Source organism: Helianthus annuus, chromosome 1 (assembly GCF_002127325.2).
Source record: "Helianthus annuus cultivar XRQ/B chromosome 1, HanXRQr2.0-SUNRISE, whole genome shotgun sequence".
Taxonomy (NCBI): Eukaryota; Viridiplantae; Streptophyta; class Magnoliopsida; order Asterales; family Asteraceae; genus Helianthus; species Helianthus annuus.
Genome location: NC_035433.2, coordinates 110,366,978 through 110,388,997, shown reverse-complemented (window position 1 = coordinate 110,388,997; position 22,020 = coordinate 110,366,978). Strand labels below are relative to the sequence as shown.

Here is a 22,020-nt window from a genome sequence, read left to right as displayed (position 1 = left end):
AAAAAATATATTTTAAAACGACTTTTATAAAAACAAACGGTTAATGAAAATACATATTTCTTTATATATTTAAAACATATTTTGTTAAATAATAATTGTTAAATAACAAAATAAAAAAAACTTGAGTAATTGCATTAATAATCTCTTAAATATTAAAAGAACTTTGTAATTATAAAAAAACAACCCCTAACATATATAATGACCTAATTACCCTTACACTTAACTGTAAAAAGTAACAAAGTTAGTGTCAGGGGTCAAAACGGTTATAAAATGCAAACTCGGGGTCTGATATGTTAAAAATTTTTTGACTGAAATGGTTAAACTGGCTAAATCAGATAGGCCAAAACAGTAATTTACTTTATTAAGTATATATCTATACTTTTCTATAAAAGGAGAAATCCAAGTGACATAAGAAAAGCTGATGTGTCAGCAGGTGAGGGCGTCCAACAAGGCTTTTCTTATCTCATTATTACATCATAAAGCCTAATATTAAAAGACTTTAAAACTCAAAGTTGGCCCACATCAAACCACTGCCTTGTCTATTTTCAAATTTTAAAGGTCTGGCCCACATTCTAAAGGGCAACCACTGCCCATCTACGAGAAAGTAGCAGCTGGTTCCTTTGGCAAATGTATACTTAGCAGCAGCAGATGTTGTTATCTTCCGTAATACTTTTAGATCAGCAGATGTTTAACGCTAATTACCGGGAAATTCAAATTTAAATATGCATGGGAATAAGTAATTAGCAATTAATGCATGTCACTCAGATTCAAACTCCTGTCAATCATCCTTCTTATATAAGGCTTTTCTTCTCATTTCCCTCTTCATATTTCATCACGCTTTCATCTTCTCTGATTTTGAAATTTGAAATTTAATCACAACTCAATTTCCGAATTAAAAGCATGTCAATATCAGTTGACATTAATAATCTTAGTTTTGTTAACGATTTGAATCCTGCTAAGGACATGTGGAACATGAAGGCGAGAATTATACGAAAATGGAATCAGGGTTACAAAATGGAGATCATCTTCATTGATGAGAAGGTAATTTATATCTCTGTTTTTCCATTTTATTTTAGAAAATGTAGTGTTGTATGCTAAGAACATAATTTCTTTAAATGTTCTTCAGGGTGCTAAGATTCAAGGAGGTATTAAGAGTCATCTGATACTTGTTTTTGATGGACAGCTGCAAGAAGATGCTGTTGTGATTCTTTCGAAGTTTGGTGTTGGAGAGAATAAAGATTTATATAAAGTAGTAGTGCAGCCTTATAAAATCAACTGTTACTCGTGTGAGAGATTGGCAAGGTGTTGAGTATGGTTTCAATTTCAGAGCTTATGAAGATATTCTTCAAGGAGAGGCGTTAAACGCTTTGAGTGTTGGTAATGTATATTTTTGTAATCATGTCTTCCTTGTATAATATTAGAGAGTTTTACATATAATCTTGTATAATGTGATCATGTAGATGTTGCTGGATCTGTGATTTCTTGTGGAGATCTTGAAATCTTTGATCGACCTCCAAAGGAGACTAAGAAGATGAATTTCGATATTGAAGTTTTGGAGTAAGTTGTTGTTTATATGTTCAGTCATGTAGTGATCATAAAATGTATTTAATGATGTTAATAAATAAGATGAAGAATGTTTGTATTTAATGTGGGATCATGTAATGGTAATAAATGATGTTTATATTGTTTGTATGTAATGCTGAATAATGGTAATAAATGAGGTCTATAGTTTATTCTTAGACCATAGGTAATGGTTAATGCCCACTTAGGGGCATTTTTCACCACATCATCATCATAATGCCCTTTTAAAAAAGGTGTAATGGTTAATGCCCATTTCATTTATTACTTTCCATTATTTTTCTTCTCTTTGGGCATTATTATAGAAATGCCCCTCACTCTTCATGCCCCTATAATGCCCATGAGTAATGGTGTAAGGGCATTATCAAAATTTTTCATGCCCTTATAAAGCCCCATTACATATGGTCTTAGTGAATATAGTACTGAAATTGAAACCATTTGCTACTTTAATAAATGTTATAGTTTTCTTGATTTATTTTCTGTTTTTATTCATTCAATGTTGTTTTGATATGAATATTCTTTTCATGTAGTGGTAAGGTTTTGCGGTGTACTGTGTGGAATGATTATGCTCTGCAGATTAAGGACTTCATTTCTAAAGTCCCACCTCATGAGCATGTGATGGCTATTAATCTATTATACAGCATGGAAAGTGTAAGGAATGGAAAGGTATTTTTGTTACTTTCTACAAATCATAACTATACTGTTTGTTTCTGGCAATATAAAGACAGGTATACATTAAATATTTATGTACTTTTCCATGTAGGTGAATATAATGTTCAAAGTGATAAGTTTGCAACACGATTTTTTCTGAATGAAGAAATTGATGAAGTTAATGAGCTAAGGAGGAGGTAATTTGTAAATGAAAAGTCAAATACTTGGTTTCATGTCATTTGTATACTAATTCTAATCATTTGTGGTATTCAAAAGGCATATATTGAAGTTTGGACAAGGGAGTAGTTCTACTTCTCAGACGATACTATCGTCTCAGAGTATTTTTCCATTACATAAAGAATTTGTAACTGAAGGTGTGAAGAAACATGTTGATGAGATTAGCGAGATAGAAGAGGTTTCACTTCTTTGTATATAGTTTGGTTATTTGTTTGGTTTGTCACCTGCGTGTTTTTACAGGAAGTGTGTTGTGTTTTTACAGGAAATGTCTTGTGTTGTGGTTGCAACAATTAAGATTGTGCAAGAAGAGTATGGTTGGTTTTATGTTTCCTGTCGTAAGTGTTTCAAGAAGGTGACGGGTAAAAGTGAATACTTGAAGAATGTTGAGAATGTTTTAGATGATATTCTTCGATTGTCTGCGACTTCTTTGGTTTGTATCAGATGTCATACTGAATGTACATCGATCACCACAAAGTAAGCAATGATGATTATTTAGAGTTATATTTATATAAGTAACATTCTAAGACTCATATTTGAATATAGTTTTGCAGTTTACTTAGTTAGTTGTGTATATTCAGGTTCAAGATGCAAGTGCGGGTGCAGGATGAGAGTGGTAGTGTTTCTTTTGTTATGTTTGATAGAGATATTCAGAAGCTTCTTGGATTAGCGGCGAGTGACATAAGAGAGAGAGGCAGGTTAAGGCCAGTGATACTGGATTCCCTCATGAGATATTTCGATTGGTTGATAAGAAGGCTGCTTTTAAGATTGATGTTTCAGAGTTCAATCTTAAAAATGACTATCATGTTTATACTATGCAAAAAACAACCGAGGATCCAGTAATAATTGCTGAGTTGGTTGGTGGAGATGGTAATGGTGATGAAAATACTGATGAGGTAGCATATAAAATTACTCTTTCAATCTATTTATTTTTCTTTTGAGTTTTAAACACTGGATTGTGTACTTTTTTATATGATATCATATATTATGATCCTTTAGGTTACTCAAGAGGTAGCTGACGTTAAAGACGTTAACCTTTCAGACTTTTCTCAGGTGTCTGCTGAACAAACTTCAAGGGTGAGTATTTATTTTTAAAGTATGTTTAGTATGTTTAAAAAGAGTTCATTATTTTATTAAATGAGATCAATAGTTGTTTTGTGATCTGTTGGAAGGATGTTGTCTCTGTTACGGCCGACTCTTCAATCGTTGAAGTTGAAAAGGATTCTGGATCAAGTCCCAATGGAAAGCGGATGGCTCAAGATGCTGATGTTGCCAACGTTGGTGAGCTATCCACTAATGTGAGAAGAACCCGAAAGAAGCTGACTAAGGTTAACAATTAGATTCTTATGAAAAAACAATTGTTATGAGAGATAAGTAGAAACCACTTATTTTTGAAGAATCCTTGTGGTTTTTATTTATGTCTGTTAACTGTTGTTTTAACAAACTGTGGTTAAAAGTTTTGTTTGTAATGGCTATAATGATGAATATGTTATGTAATGTCTATTGGTTGAATATCAAGTAAGGTTAACCTTTATTATACATGTTTGGTGATATTGATGGACTGGATAAGTAGTAGGGTTGTATATTATTGTAAGATTGATGAATGGAAATTTAATGAATTGTTTAGTCGGAAAACTATTGGGGTCTGAAATACATTAACATCTGTTAGAGGCTAAGCACTGTTATATTGTGCTAACATCTGTTAACCCCTAAGCAGTGTTAAAGATCTGTTAAAGGTTAAGCACTGTTATAGGTTGCTTCAATAGACTATATGAGCTGTTGATCATCATCCGTTAAACATCTTATATTATAAATCTTTTGTTCAATTGTGTAATATCTGTTGGTGCATAGCAGAACTTAGGTTCATCATACATTTTGCTTCATCAGCAGAGGTTATAGCGTGCTATAACGTGCTAACATCTGTTAACCCTTAAGCACTGTTAAAGATCTGTTAAAGGCTAAGCACTGTTATAGCGTGCTTCAACAGACCTTATGAGCTATTGAATTGTCTAATATATGTTGGTGCACAACAGAACTTAGGTTCATTATACATTTTGCTTCATCAGCAGAGCTTCTCTTTAGCAGACTTTCGCTTCAGCAGTCTTTGTGTTAACAGACCTTTCGGTTCATCAGCAGAGTTTGTTTGCCTCATGTGCTGAGGTTGTTTCGTTTAAGTAACAGACTTTTCTTTTAACAGTGGTTGTCTTCAACAGATGTTTTGGTTTGCAAAGTTTAGCGAACAGATGTTGAGTTTGTCCCTTTGGTAGGAGCAGTTTTTAAAACACTGTTATTTGTAATTCCAATTTGTATACTATTTTATTAATTTTGAGTGTTATATTTCTTTTTGTTGAGTGACCGGGAAATGTAATGGAAAATAGTAATGTTTAGATGCAAAATATAGTAATTTTTACTTAAAAAATATAGAAAGGTAAAACCACAGTTTTGAAAGTATATACTAAGACTACATAACTTCATTCCTAAGTTAGTTTCCAAACAAGAAATTTGTCCATCAAACATGTCAACTAAAACATAAATTATACAAGGCTGAAAAGGTGTTCAAAGATCATGTCAACAAACTTCAAAGTTTATTTTATCTCCTCTTACACTTTTTTCTTCGACTATCTCAAACCTCAGCTTTTTCCCCACAGATATTCCCGTTTCATCCATGATACGCTGCCAGTCTGTATGCATCACTAGATGGTTGTTGTCATCAGGTGTTCTAGGATCTCTCCTAACAACCAGCTGTATCAAAAACTTCACATGACCAAATGACAGCACAGCTTTACGGTAATCATTTAGCTGGTGTTCTCGAACAAAGTTCCTCGGAATTGCTTGTAAAGGAAAAATTTTTCTTTAGTTATTCATTCAAAATAGCATATACTTTAAGTAATAACAGATAGATCCAAGATTATAAGTAAAATCAACTATATTAAAAGTGGGTATGTAAATACCAAGCTGTGTGTCTGTAAAACATGGTATTCAAACTGTTTTTTATAATGTGGACGCCTTTTGTGGTGTTGGTGATTGGTACGGCTGCAGTGATGTTTTGTCTCTCCGTGAAGTGCAATCCCGTCTTTGTTAAAAAACTTCACAGTAAAGTTAAAGTCGTCTTCAGGAGTACTTCCCATCCATTGAAACAGCAGTTGGCAGCTTTCCTCAATATCATTTTCGAAGCAAAAAGTTGTCCATCCTGGTCCTATAAAACCAGCAGCTAATCCCTTTTTGTTTTTAGGAGAGAAAACATAATGGACATCAACTTTACTACTCAGCTTTGGTCCATGTACTTTGGCAACCAAGTTATCAGTTTTTAATCTCCTTTGCGACAACAGCTTCAACAAATCGTGTGGTAAATGCTATAATTTTAGAAATGTCATATTAGATTTTATATAGGATACAAAATATAAATTAGAAGTTTTAGTAACAGTTCAAAAGATACACTGGCAATATATATAAATAAGTAGGAATTTTTAACCTGCTTGCAGTATGTTTCTTCTTCAGCCTGTATCAAGCATCCATGAACATAATCTCTATTCGATCCATCTTTTCTAATCTCCAATGCCTCATTGTTCAAAACATTTATCTCAAATTTTGCTTGCTTCAATTTTTTTAAACACAGCTTGTCTATGTTGTTATTTCTATAAGTTTCAACGAACCAGGTCCATTCTGGCCCGTTTATCCTCTTACTTTTATGACCGATGCTCTGTACTGCAATCTTATACTTAAAACTCGTATAATCAACCAACTTTATCACTTCACACTTTCTTGGTAATTGGTTAGCCATTATCTTTGGAAGTATCTATGTATATAAAATACACAATATTTAATATATGTTTTATTATATAAATACAGTTTTTAGCATACAATTGTGATTTGAGCTAATTTGTTCTAAGAATATAGCTTACCAATCCCTCATTTAGGTCTGCTAATTGAGAGACGTTGATAATTATCATAAACTCCATCTGAAAGTAAAAAATACAATAACAGTTAAATACTATAATATAAAATCAGTTGTATCTGAAAAGCATTCTATTTAAGGTATAAAAAAATATCCAACACTCTGTAGGACCAAACTTATATGTTGTGTATTTCAATATGGTCCCTACAACCAACAATATGAATCTAACATTGTGTACTTAAATGGAATGAATCAAAATGTAACTAAATAGGTTGATATAAATCTTATTATAAAATAAAGAAAATAAGTTCATGTAAGTTTATCTATTTTAACATCAGTAGATTATGATTTTGATGTTTATATAATTTGAAATGAGAAAACTGAAAGGAACATGTTAAAGCATACCTATAAAATACACAAGAGAACAAAAAAAAAATACCTGATCTAAAACTTCAAACTTCTGATCGTCAAGTCTGAGGAATAAGAAACTGTGGAGTTTTTTCGCCGGAGAAGAAGAGGTGAGATTGTATTGGGATTGTTGAAAATAAGATATTTATCTATTAACTTGTAATTCTTTATTTATTTAACTTATAATAATCTTTAATATCGGGATTTAAAAACTATTTTTAATCATATAAATATAAATAGATTAAATTAATAGATAAGTTTTTCATATTTACCAATATAAATTTATATTCAAACAGTGGTTATTGCTGTCTAAAAATTGTGATGTTTTAATGTAAAAGGGGGTAAAGTATTAATTTTACAAAATTTAATTTCAACCAACCAGTGTAAATGTAACATCTGTATTAACTCCATTTAATACACTTTTCAACTCCATTATTGAATATAAGCTCCAGAAAAGATATTCGGAAGTTTTCTCAAATAACTTTCTTATCAAAATCGATAAGGTTCTATTCCATATTATAGATTACACGCTATAAAATCAAGTATTGTTTTTTTGAATTTATTGTTTGTATTATATATGTTAGATTAATCATTATTTGATGTTATGAGTATGTGTTTGTCACTGACAGCGTTTCATATTCTCTCTTGAAGCAAATAATAGTTTCTGTAATCAGGTGTATTTTTATTGATTAAGTACTGCATTAACTTAAATGAAGTTACTGATAGCATTCTCTGTCCCAATTTGTGCATGCATCTTCGTGATGTTGTCTTCTACACTACGATTGATAAATCAACTATATAATTTTTGGTTAATGCTCATTTGCTTAATTGTTGTGAGAGATGATGATTTTCGTTTTGTGCTTTGTTTTTATAATACCTTAAGTGTGTGAATATACCACTTGATTTTTATAATAACTTGTAAGTTTAAATTGTTTATTTGCAGATATGAATCTATCCAATCAAACACCATCCTTTTTACAATTCCTTAATGAAGATGATATTATATTTTTGGTATGTTTTTTTAACTTTCTTGCTACTATTAGGATTTTACGTTAATTTTTGATGTAAGATGTTTGTTAACTACTGTTGCAGAATATACCACTTGATTTTCAGACTCTGTTGTAGGGCAAGGAGGTCCCGTGTGGGCGACTCGTAGAGTTACTTGATGGTGACAAATCATGGTTGGTACGAGTAAAGAAGAGAGATGATCATTGTATATTTATAGATGGATGGACAAAGTTTGTTAGAGATTGTTGTTTGAAAATGAAAAATGCTGTATTGGTGAAAGCTATTGGACATTTGTTGTTCGTTGTCTCATGTTTTAAAGAAAAAGTGTACGAGAACTCTTACATTTCAGCAAATATTAGCCCTGAAGTTGGAATGACTGTAAGTAACGATATATTATTTCGTTACTTACTCTAAATATTTTATGCTATCTCAACAGCTTGCTAACATCTATTTGCCCTTTTAACGTCTGTTTCCTTATAATCTTAACATCGGTTGACTAACCTTTTTAACTTCTCTTGACTAAGTCTTTTAACCTCGGTTGACTAACATCTGATATTTAAGATCTGTCCACGTTGCAACATCTGCTGGACATAATGGATGACAGTTGTTACGAAACCTTTGTTGGATAGCAACAGAGGTATGTAATAGTTGATAGCCAAACAGTGGTTAGGTTGTGTGTAAATACTGTAACTACTGTTGACTAACCCTGTTGAGTAATTCTCATTTTAACTTTTGTTGACTAATCCGTTGTAACTTCTGTTGCTCAATAGTTCATATCAAATTTGCAAGTCTGCGCTAAATATTCCTTTGCTTATTCTATAGCTAATTGTTGACAAATTTTGGAAACAATTCTATGGTAAAAATTACGAGTATGGGATGGCAACTATCTATGTTGGCAAAAGGTTTTGGAATGTGATGATGAAAGGATGGACTGATGGATGCGGATTTACTGATGGATGGTCAAAGTTGATTGAAGAAGTTCCCATACCAGTTGAATCTTGGTTGGTTTTCACCATGATTGCATCTAAAACATTTGAGCTTTCCGTTTTCATTCCGAGACTTGAACTGAGGTTTCTTTCAAGAAGGCTGATGTAGTTGTTTTGGATGATTCAGTTTATGGAGATGATGGATTTGATTTATTGGCTGCGGTATAAAATTTTGATGATATAATACATTGTTTGATAACATGACGGTGATAAGTGACTTTTATTATATTATGCTAATAACTTTTGAAATCTCATTTTGTAGGCTAAACACAAACACCTTCTGGATTCCGGGGAAGTTGCTTTGGATGATGAGGATGCTGGAGCTTTGGTTGGTAATCCTAAGCAGCTTACGAGTTTTGAGGAAATTTTTAATGTATATATACACATGTAATATTTTTATATTATTATGATTTAAAATATGGTTTCTTATATATGATTCTTCTTATAAATATAGTTTGCTGATGATGGGCTATTTGATTCAAAGATTGCGTGTCTGGTTGATGAGTCAGATGTTAAAAATGTTGTAAATTTATAATTTTCTACGCATATATTTTATTGTATTATAAGTATAAGAAGATTTTTTTTAAATTTTGTTGTAGCCTGAAGATCATTTTGTAAAAATAGCTGATGATGTTAACGATCGTCAACTACAGTCTAAAGATTTTCCTGTTCGTGACATTTCTGCTTCTTCAAGTGTTATATCTAATGTAAGTGTTTATTAGTTTTATACTGTCTATTTTATTATTGTCTCAATATATTGATATTCTTCTGTATGATTGAGTCTTAAACTTCAAAGCTGAGTTGAGAAGATAGTTTGTGTTGATAAAGAAAGTTATAAAATTTCAAGAATTTAGAGTTGTTACATTCTAAATTAATTTACTTAGGTGGAAAAGATGCGCAAACTTCATGGCAAGACAATTGTAGAGGATAATAAAGCTGTTGACAGACCATGTAAAGTTCGAAAGGTTCGTTTAGTATCATCCACTTCAGAATCAGTCTTACACTTCACCACACATGCTGAAGACAGACTTGTAAGCTTTTGCAGTCATTGCTTTGTTTCGTTATTTCAATAACTTCAGTTATATATCAATAGTTATAAAATTCACGGTTCAATTTTATGTTTTTTAGCAACTGCTATCAGATGTATCTTCTGCGTTGGATCTGCATACTGATAATCCTAAGCCTATCAAGATCCAGAATCTTAAATGTGAAGTCCAGGAACTGTTTACAACATCTCAAAAAACCAATACTGGATTCAACTATGCTGTTGTTGGATGGTCTTCTTATCTGAGATCTTGCCATATTGCTTTTGGTGATGAACTTTCGTTAGAGTTTCACAAGTCTACTCAATTGCTGAAGTTAAAAAAAGTTGTGCATATCGTGACAAAGATAAAGTCCTCTTAGTTTCATGTCATGATTGTTTGTGGTTGTACATTTGGTTCGTTGCTGGTACTAATTTTGCTTCTTAGACATGTTCTATATGTAGTTATGTTTATAAACAAGTTTCATTGTCAATGGGTGGGTGCTATTTTTTTTGTGGATAGTACAATGGAAATACTCATATGTATGTTATATATTAACTGATGATGCATGTCTATAGTTGTCTTTTACCTATAATAGATGTCTTTTAGCTATAATAGATAACACGTTTTGGTACAATATCTACACATATGTATATGTTCTATCAATATCTGTTTACTAACTTTTGTAGTTTCTGTTGACTGAGCTTTTTAACATGGCTTGACTAGCATCTGATAGTTACTATCTATCCATCTGGCAAGCTCTGTTGGAGATAATGGATGACAGTTCTTATTAAAGTCTGTTGGAAAGCAACAAAAGTTTTTAAAAGTTAGTAGATAACAGTAGTTTGCTATCAACATAATGGAATTGCTGTTGAATAAATCTATTGACCATTAGTGTATATCAATTTCATAAGTCTACACTAATTATTTTTTTACTCTCTGTTGAATTCTAAATGAGATGTTGACCAAAAGTTTAACAGATGTTTACCAAAAGTCAAACAGTTGTTGACAAAAAATCAAACAGATGTTGACCAACAGATAAACAGATGTTGACCAAAAGTGAAACAGATTTTGAACCACTAAGAATCATAGTTTTGCCAACAGTGGTTTGACTTTGGTCAAACAGAGTTTTTGAAAACAGTGGTTTCACTTTAAGCAATCATCAATGGAATTGGTCAACTTTATTTGCAAAAATTGCTTTTAACTTTATTTGAATTTAACAAGTACCGTATATTTCTCATTCTTATTGCAAGAATTGTCTTCGATCTAAAGTTAATAAAATATATTATCTCAGATGGTTTTGAAAACAATGGTTTCACTTTAAGCTATCCATCTGGTAAGCTCTGTTGGAGAAAATGGATAACATTTTTTAGAAAAGTCTGTTGGAAAGCAACTGAAGTTTTTAACAGTTGATAGACAACAGTAGTTTGCTATCAATATAATGGAATTGTTGTTGAATAAACCTATTGACCATTAGTATATATCAATTTTATAAGTCTGCACTAATTATTTTTTTACTCTCTGTTGAATTCTAAATGAGATGTTGACCAAAAGTTTAACAGATGTTTACCAAAAGTCAAAACAATTGTTGACCAAAAATCAAACAGATGTTGATCAACAGATAAACAGATGTTGACCAAAAGTGAAACAGATTTTGAACCACTAAGAATCATAGTTTTGCCAATAGTGGTTTGACTTTGGTCAAACAGAGTTTTTGAAAACAGTGGTTTCACTTTAAACAATCATCAATGGAATTGCTCAACTTTATTTGCAAAAATTGGTTTTAACTTTATTTGAATTTAAATTACAAGTACCGTATATTTCTCATTCTTATTGCAAGAATTGTCTTCGATCTAAAGTTAATAAAAAATAGTATCTCAGATGGTTTTGAAAACAGTGGTTTCATTTTAAGCTATCCATCTGGTAAGCTCTGTTGAAGATAATGGATAACATTTTTTTGGAAAGTCTGTTGGAAAGCAACTGAAGTTTTTAACAGTTAACAGACAACACTAGTTTGCTATCAACATAATGAAATTGCTATTTAATAAACCTATTGACCATTAGTGTATATTTATTTTATAAGTCTGCACCAATTATTTTTTTACTCTCTGTCAATATGGGCTATGCATGGTATTTTCTAAGAAACGACCCGTATTTGCACACGGGTCTTACCGCTAGTTATAATAAAATTGTATACACGGGTCTTACCGCTAGTTATAATAAAATTGCATACCAGTTATAGATATATAAATAGTGGCTTCAAATGCTTTTGAGTGGTAGGTACACTCGGGAAACACATACCTACCCCCTTTTGATCTATATATCAAAACTTCCCACGTCTTAACACTTCCGAGTTCACCACCCGTCCCTCACATCACCGACTTCCACCGGAAGTGGAAACAACCGTTGACTTTGCATCGGCGACTATTGCCATTAATAGTAAGTCTGTTTCTCTGTTTATCATTTTGTCTGATATATTCATTTAAGGTTGTTCTTTTACATTTTGGAACTTCCTATCAAACATAGATTCATTGGATCATCATGTTATATATTAAAATATAAGGTTTCAACTTTCAAGGGATCATCATGTTAAATATTATGATATATAAGGTTTCAACTGTCAAGATATGGTAAATCTAGATGAGTTAGACAAGTTCAATGTTTTAGTTATGTGTATAGGATGATCGAATTGCGGTTAGAGTATCGCGAATAGGCCGTTTTTTGAGCCGGCTGGGCTCGGATGATGATGGTTTTGCCCCCAATGATTTAAAAACGGCCATTTTTCTCCTTGATGTTTCGATCTTGTCGCCAGTTTGCTCCCCGGCTCTAACTCCATCAATATTGTATGTTAACTGGAAGAATATTTTGGTAATTTCAAGTATAACGTAAGGGTACTTGGATCTTGTATGTTAACTTGAAATTACAAAAATACACTTTCAGTTAACATACAATATGGATGGAGTTAGAGCCGGGGAGAAAACTGTCGATAAGATAAAACATCAAGGAGGAAAATGGTTGTTTTTAAATGATTGGGGCAAAACCGTTAAAGTGACCAAACCACAGGGAGCAAAACGGAAGTTAACTCTTTAACAAATTTTGTTAAAAGACGGAGGAGAGGATGAGGGAGCGTTTCTTGTTGTGCGAGGGACAACCCGGTTACCCGGGTATGGAGTGACGTGGCTGATGTTTTTAGGCTTTTTATCAATCAGGCTACTATTAAACAGGTTACACATATTATGGTTACATCATAATAAAAGATGTCCGGCTGCTAAAGTTTTCATGCTTTTACAAAAAATAAATACTAGTCGTATTCAAGTTTATCAATGTTCATCCTAAACAAGAATTCATTTTATCAACCCATTGTTATTATTATTTAAAATATACAACAATAGGTTTATTTATTTGTTTAATATTTCTTATTTTTATAATAGGCGGCGTAGATCCAAACACGTTAAAGAGGGTTAGGTGGCACAAAACACATGGCTCACATTGCCACCTATGTTCCCACCTATTTTCCCACCTACCCCATTATGCCATTATTTAATAAAAAAGAAAAACCCGCTTTAAGATTTATTAATTATTAGTTATGCCAATATTTAGTAACAACTTTTGTTTTGTATTTTTTTTAATGATAACACTTGGATACTATTAACTTACAATAAATAAATCCTAATCTAGTTCTTAGTTTGGGATTGAACCCAAAATCTCCTATCAATAGACAAGAGTCTCTACCAAGTGAGTTAGTCTCACACTAGCAGTAACAAATTTTTAACGTCGAGAAATCAGAGTTTTTTTTCGGTGATATTAGATTTTCTATTCAAAAGGAGATCGCGGCGTAGCTTATTACATGTTTATTTTATGTAAAGTTCCTTACGATAACTCTTATTGTTTTCTTAAACTAAAGAAAAATATTCTAAAAGTAAAAACTCCATATGATAAATAATACAGATTTAAGTTATCATGATTTTTTACAAAAGCTTTCAATCATACAAATTGACATTTAGCATATTTAAAGAGAATTTTCATATTCCTTAATTTTGATTTCATGTCCTTTTTAAGATATTGGTGTTATTATTATTATATTCACAATTTGCTAAATTAATATATTTTGGTAGTACAATGAATCAACGATGTCGGCTATAATGCTTTAAAATAATTTGACTTATGGATCTGGTCAGAAATCTATTATCAATTGAATGGATGTGTATGAACGGCGACTCCAGAACAACTTTTTGAATATAATAAGTTATTATTCAATTATTGGTCTCATAAATAGTTTTACTTAAACATATTATGGTTTCTTATATTTTGAAAATATCTCATTCTAATGGCATACAGACAAGATAGCACTCAGATTTGTCACCCCTAATAATTTCTTGTTTTCACATTTATTAAAAAAAAAAAAAACTAGTACAAAATGTTGATAATAACAATTTTGGTTTTGTCAGGTGAAGTAAAAAATGGATAATGGACTTGAAACGAAGCTACTGAGACATGAAGAAGAGGAGGTAGAAGGTACTTTGACAGAGAGGGTCTGGACCGAATCCAAGAAGATATGGAGGGTCGCATTGCCCGGTGTTATATCAAGAGTCTGTGCATTCGGAACCATCGTCATCACTCAATCATTCGTCGGCCATATAAGTGACATAGATCTTGCTGGTTACGCACTTGTCCAGACCCTAAGTGTCCGATTCGTCAATGGAATTCTCGTACGTTACCGTTTATTTTATTCTCTAATCGCTATATGTACACCATCCCACCTGGCATACTTTACTTTACTTGGCAGTATAACTTTTGTATTGGTGTGTCCAATCACATCTTCAATAAAGTTATACGGGCCATATGTCTGTTGCATACCACTAGTACAACAACAACCTTAATTTAATGTTGTACAAGGCCCGTACCTATAACTGTTGCAGACCACTCATAAAACGGCCTGTACACAATCTTAATTTAATGTTATATGACGCGTATAACATTTCTACAAGTTATACGGGACATATAGGTATATAGCCCGCATCACCTGTTAGTGGTGTGTGGATAGTGTGTCAGTGATATACATATAGTCTGCCCCATTTTAATTTGTAGTTTATACGGGCCGTATAATGGCTGGTATAAAGCCTTAATTTAATGTTATACGGGCTCGAATAGCATTTTCTATAAGCTATAAGGTCCATATAATTCATATCGGCCATATAAGTTAATAGAATTGTTTTACGGCCCCTATGTGGTTAGTGTGTCAGACTGTCAGTGGTGTTTCGTTAGCTCGTCCTGTTTTAATTAGTAAGTTTATCAAATTTGACAGTTGGGGATGTCGAGTGCAACCGAGACACTCTGTGGGCAAGCGTTTGGGGCCGGACAACACCATATGATGGGGATTTACCTGCAACGATCTTGGATCGTCGACTTGATTACTTTGACTATTTTGCTGCCAATTTTCGTCTTCGGGACACAAGTTTACAGACTCCTGGGTGAAGACGAAGCCATAGCTGAGAGTGGTGGATACCTGTCACTGTGGTTCATCCCTTTTGTCTACAACTTTGTTTTTAGCTTGACGATACAGATGTTTCTACAAGCGCAGTTAAAGAACATGGTGATTGCTTGGCTTTCGATCTTCCAGTTCGGCATTCACATCCCATTGTCGTGGCTTTTGGTCTATAAATTGGGATTCGGGGTGCCCGGTGCGATGATTGCGTTGTCGGCGTCGTCTTGGTTTCTTGTGATCGGAGAATTTATTTACATTTTTGGCGGTTGGTGTCCTTATTCATGGAAAGGGTTTACAGTTGCTGCATTTAAAGATTTGGTTCCTGTTGTGAAGCTTTCAATATCATCTGGTGTTATGGTCTGGTAAGCAGTGAATAGTATTGATGATTAATTATTCCATTTGAATTGTCATATTGACTTTTGAAGTCAAACTTCTTGCTTCTGAAATTCAGTTTTGATAATTCTTTTAAACATGAAAACTGAAAAAAATATAGCTTTGTATTATTTGCATTAGAGAGTCCAGTTAGTAATCACAATGTTTTTAGAGTTATTTTTTAAGCCTCAATTCGATGTTGAAAGGTAGACAGTTTGACCCTAAAAGTCAAATTCAATTTCTATATGATGTTGAGTAAAGACTCGATGAACAAATACTTTTGACTTTCGGGGTCAAACTTTTTCTTTCAAATTCATAACCACCCTCTTTCTTTATCGTTCCGTTTTGTCAGCTTGGAGCTATGGTACAACGCGGTGCTGGTCTTACTTGCTGGATACATGGCGAATGCAGAAGTTGCCATTTCTGCCTTTTCCATATGGTACATACCTCACTTTTTTTCTTTTTAAAAATTATATATATAATTATTTAATATCCGAAAATTAATTTTGAAATTTTGCAGCTTGAACATCAATGCATGGGAGTTTATGATAAGCCTCGGCTTCTTAGGCGCTGCATGGTACTAAAAAGACCTATAAATCATTTGCAATGCAAATTTTTTCAGCTTGTTATATTTGGTACTGATATGTTTTTAATCTTTTAAAAAAAATATTTAGTGTACGCATTGCGAATGAACTTGGAAGAGGAAACGCTAAAGCTGCAAAGTTCTCAATTAAAGTTTTGTTGGGAACTTCAATTGCGATAGGGACATTTTTCTTCGTTCTTTGCCTGGTGTTTGGTAGAAAAATTGCTTATTTGTTTACAGCCGATGAACGAGTTGCGGATACCGTATCAGAACTTTCTGTATTACTTTCGTTTTCCGTCTTGCTCAACAGCATTTATCCGGTTCTCTCAGGTAATTCCATATCTTATTGATCACGCTTTACTATTGTTTTTTTGTAACGAGTTTGTTTAGTGAATTGAACACGTGAATCCTATTGTCATTAGGTGTGGCGGTTGGAGCTGGAATGCAAGGAATTGTAGCGGTTATTAACCTCGTTACGTATTACTTGATTGGTATTCCAACAGGAGCTTTGCTCGGATATTTGACGGATCTCCAAGTAAAGGTAAACCAACATCCAATATATGTAACCATCACGAAACAAAATAACATCAGGATCGAGTATAAATATTGATACTTTTGTTCACTCGACAGGGTATATGGATTGGAATGATTGGTGGCATTGTAACTCAAACACTTGCGCTCATGTACTTGACATGGAGAACAGATTGGGATGATCAGGTACCTTTATGATCATGGTTGTTAGTTTCTAACGTTACACCGACCCGTTTAACCCATTTAATTTTGTTAATCTAAAAAAGAACGTGTTTTATGCGATAACGTAACTAGTTGAGTATTTTACTCCAAAGTTTAGAAGATACAAAAAAATTCGCATCAAGCTTTTATAGTTTAAACGCCATTTTTTTTAATAAATTGTCTTTTTTTGTTGTTGTAAACTTCTAATTTTAGAGTATTAACATGGGAATTATTATTATTTTTTTATAAAAACGGTTACATGGGAATTATTATTATTATTATTATTATTATTATTATTATTATTATTATTATTATTATTATTATTATTATTATTATTTTTTTATAAAAAGGGTTACATGGGAATTATTATTATTATTATTATTATTATTATTATTATTATTATTATTATTATTATTATTAGTTTATAAAAAGGGTTAAATTGTCCCCAAATAAGAATGTTGTGTTCGGGTTCGTGTCAAATTTTTAGGTTAACATTGGGGTTGACCCACGAGCAAGACCCATTTAATATCGGTATTTATATAATTTGAAATATTGCAGGTTAAGAAATCGCTGGAACGGCTCAATCGATTCTACGTGAAAAGCGCTGATGAAGCTGAGGAAATTTCAAACTGATGATCATGTTCATACCAAATGGTTGAATCTTTATAAGCAATGTAGCAAGTTTTTGTAGCATCTTTTATTGGAATTTCATTATATCTGGGGTGGGGGGTTGATTCTTTCTTGTTAAGTAGATGTTCTTTGCTTTCTATTATTGATAAATAATGTTTGATCTAGTTTAGTCCCTGAACTATTTATTATTTACATCTACAGCCCTTTACTTTCTATTTGGAGAAAAAGAAATTTAACTCCAGATCATAAAATTACTAATTTAATCACTTGGTAATAGAATAATTTGTTGTATATACCGGACGACATTAAGAGGTCTAACAAGAAAGGACTACTAATAAAAAAATTGGCTAGCTATTTCATAGGTTAAATTTGTTTACATTTGATACTATTCTTGTCTTGTAAACTCCAGTCCATTTCGTATACTTATATTAATAAGCACATCCAAATAACAAAACGTAATATTAATCGATTGGTAAAGACAAAATCTTTAAACATCTGAGTTTAAAAGGGAAAGATAATAGGGCAAGGACAAGGGCTTTGTCGTAGGGCAAGCGGTGCTCAAGGCAGAGGCGAGCAAAGTGGCAAAACATGAGAAAGCCTGCCTGGAGAATCAACATGTGTTTGTCCCGTTTGCGTTTGATACCTTTGGTGGTCTCGCTCCTGACGCTGTGCGACTTTTGAATCGGGTTCAAAAAGTCGTTAATAGTAATTCTTCGTCGTTAAAGGTTTCAAACTTTGTATTTAGTAGAATTGGTTTTTCTATTCAAAAGGGGGTGACAGCGCAACTTGTTGCCCGACTACCTGCCATTGCTTTGTAATTGTCCTTTTTCGTGTGGAATGATATTATGGGTTTTATTGTAAAAAAAAGATAATATGTTCAAAATCCATAAACAATAAAGATTAAAAGAAACAACACAGATTAAAAGAAAATTGACTAAAAAATTGTAACAAAAAGAATAGCAAATTACATATAGACGTGGGTAGCTCAAGCTTAATAAACTGGCTAGAATGCAATACAACTTAAAGGGTTGAAAGATAAAAGGGTTCGGAATTGACCAACTGTAGTGAACATCAAAAAGCATGAGACAGTATCACATTTTACGTGTGAACTCCCCCACTCAGCCGCAAAAGAAGCATGTGGGAAGATACATCTTTTTACCCGCAGGTCCGAAGCCTTTAACCTACCAAAAAGGGCAAGCCTTCCATTGCGGCCATGGATCACTAGTCAAAGGTTTCTTCTTATAGCCAGCCCTTTCTCTATAAATGACAACACATTGTCATTCAGCTGGCCAGTCTGAAAATCTCACTTCTCCTCTCTAGAATTTGCTTCTTGCATGTTCTATTCTTCGCTTACTTCAATACAATCACATTGCACACAAACATTCTGAGTTGAATATTCTTCAATCCAGAATTCAAAGTAAGCAATAACAAAGTGATCCAACCCTACGTATTGCATACATGTGGGAGTCCACGACCTGCGTTAGGCAAACTGAAACTCTTGAACCCTTTTGCCTAACCAGCTCAGTCACTATCCTTGATCTTATATTTGTTGTAGCAACAATGTACAAGCATTTACAGCATGGCTGATTTTGAGTATTTTAGTAGGATAGTTATTATATAACACATCTTTTACTTTTATAATTAGATTTACAAAATTATATATATATATATATATATATATATATATATATATATATATATATATATATATATATATATATAGTGGAGAGTTCAAATGAGAAGAATTAAAAGTTAAGAATAAAAAGAATAAAGGATAAAAAGGTAATTTGAACAAATCATTTAATGAGTCTATTATTTATTTCTCTTATTCAAATTAATGAACTCAAATCATTTAATGAGCCTATCTTATAAAATAGTTGTGCACCTTACACAATAAAAACAATCATGCACATGATTTTACATTTTCAACGTTTCCTACACCATTAAAACAATATTTTGGTGTAGGATACAAAATGTGTAGAACTCAAACACTTTTAAATAATTTTGCGACTCATAATAAAATATGTGTATGACATAAAATTTTTAAATAATTTTGTCACATCTAATAAAATTTGTGTATGAGCCAATATATTAATGATGGTGAAGGAAAAATTTATGGTTGCATTAATAAGAATTAAGTAACTCTTCAAAATATTTATTAATATTCTACATCAAAATGTCTATACTACCCTTAATAATTAAAACATTAATTAAAAGTTGACAAAAATGATATATTGATTCACAACCATTGATAAAAAAATATATGGTCTAGATTAATTTATTTTTTCTTCTTTTAAGAAAATTCTTCTCAAATGAACCTCCATATATATATATATATATATATATATATATATATATATATATATATATATATATATGGAAAGAATATATAAGGGAAATGATATATAAAAAACTCTTTTAATTGAGAAAATCTAGTAAACTCTAACCATCCAATATTTTATTTTTTTTTTGAAAAAAATCACACATGTAATATACATGTTTTAAGGGTTTTGAGCAAAAAAATTAAAAAAAAAAAAACGCCGACCAGATTTTTTTTAAATAATCAAGTTTTTGTGTAACATATGTTACAGTCGCGTTGTGCAAAACTTGTTTATTTTTTATAAAAATATCTGGTCGGCGTTTTTTTTTTTGCTCAAAACTCTTAAAAACATGTATATTACATGTGTGGTTTTTTAAAAGCAAAAATGTCGGGAGTTTAGAGTTTCCTAAATTTTTCTCAATTGAAGCGTTTTCTCAAAATACTTCCATTATATATATATATACACAGACATATATATAGAGTCAGAGTTGGTCACAAAGTTCAAAACTCCTAAAAAGTTTAAGAAGTCTATGTAGTTATTTTGTTTAAATTTTTTTACATGGTGTTTTAGATTCTTTTAACATTGCATTACATAGAAAAACACAAATTGTAACAATTTAAAATACAATGAAATGTATTCTAAGCATGAAAAGTAACACGCATTGCTAAGAAAGTTCATCTATTGTTTTAAATTTCATGCCAATAGTATATTTCATTATATTTAAATTGTTAAATTTCGTGTTTTTTATATAATACCGTGCCAAAAGAATCTAAAACATAATGCATAAATTTAAAACAAAATGCCTACTACGATTTCTCACACTTTTTAGGAGTGTAGACTTTTTAACCAAACCCGACTTTGCGACGTATGTAATTTTGTCTACATTTTTCCATAAGTTTTATTCAAAACCGAACCGGTTAAATATGATTGATTATCTAGTTTCTTTAATGCAATTTTGTTTTTTATAACTTTTGATATATAATGTTTTATAGAATTCTAAATATGTAATTGCGAAATTTTAATTTGTATTTACATTTTGATATAAATTTTACTAAAAGTTTGTTCAGGTATAAATTTTGTTGGAAATAAGTGTTGATGTCATGACGAACCAAATCGATAATGTCATCGGTAACGGTATTGGTATCGTCAGAACCGGTAGCGGTACCAGTATTCGTTGTTATGGTTTCTGCTATAAATTTCGCAAAAGCGGAGTTGTTTTCGCAAATAGTACCTTTTTTATATATCGGTACTATCAGTGTTACTGATATTCGGTCCCATGACGAACCCAACCGACTCCGTCCCAACAATATCAATAGCACGTCGATTCCGCCTGAACAACATTAGTATCAGTACTATCAGAACTGTTATATTGATATTCGGTTTTTGATTTTTGAACGATGTAAAATAGATGTTGATATCTATCCAAGTATATTATGTCTTTTTTTTTTTGTTTTTTGTGTTTTGGTTGTTGTATCAAATGTTGGTACCACACCAATACTGTAATGAATAAATTAAACCAATACTGATGAATTTCTCGTAACTGGCGTTGCTATTTTTAACGTTATAACAACGAACAACTAACAACTTTCCTGACTACTTTTAAGTTGTAATGGCTTTGTAGTTTCGCTTGGTTTTTTGGTTTTCTTTGGCTTTGTATCGGGTTTTTTCGCTAGTTTCCCGCTAGCCGTTTGATATCTATCATTGTTGACGTAAAAAAAAAGAATAGAGAATTAAATGCTTTTTGTTGCAAGTACGTCTCAATGCAATCAATACCATGCTTAAGCACATGGGTGCATTTAGTAATAAGACTACATGGTATGGTGATGGACCATCCTTGGAGGATGATCCGCCACGTAGGCGCCACATCATAGTCCTTCCAAGGATGGATCATCCTCCAAAACTAGGGGGCATGGGAGGATGGTCCTAGTCATCATCCTCCACCACTTTTATATATATATTTTTTTTTAAATCTCCATCTTTTTTTAAACATTTAACAAATAAAGTAATAAAATATTTTAATTAATATTATAAAACATTACATAAACATAAAAAAAATTAAACTTAAAAAAAATAAACTAAAAAAAACATAAACTTAAAAACCTAAAGTTAAAAAAA

General features: G+C 31.9%; 1 protein-coding gene across 2 annotated transcripts; it reads left to right on the top strand.

Annotated features, from left to right (window-relative positions):
- Nucleotides 1-12,035: 12,035 nt before the first annotated feature.
- On the top strand, nt 12,036-17,782 carry LOC110873542 (protein DETOXIFICATION 24). 2 transcript variants are annotated; one of them, XM_022122482.2, is made up of 9 exons: nt 12,036-12,221; nt 14,231-14,491; nt 15,088-15,629; nt 15,992-16,078; nt 16,160-16,216; nt 16,314-16,552; nt 16,645-16,763; nt 16,853-16,939; nt 17,513-17,782. In XM_022122482.2, the coding sequence occupies exons 2-9, from the start codon at nt 14,243-14,245 to the stop codon at nt 17,585-17,587; spliced, it is 1,455 nt and encodes a 484-aa protein (XP_021978174.1). In that variant the 5' UTR covers nt 12,036-12,221; nt 14,231-14,242; the 3' UTR covers nt 17,588-17,782. The 2 variants fall into 2 exon arrangements, with proteins under 2 accessions (XP_021978174.1, XP_035846092.1); XM_035990199.1 differs by lacking the exon at nt 12,036-12,221 and having other exon boundaries at nt 14,216-14,491.
- The last annotated feature ends 4,238 nt before the right edge of the window (nt 17,783-22,020 follow it).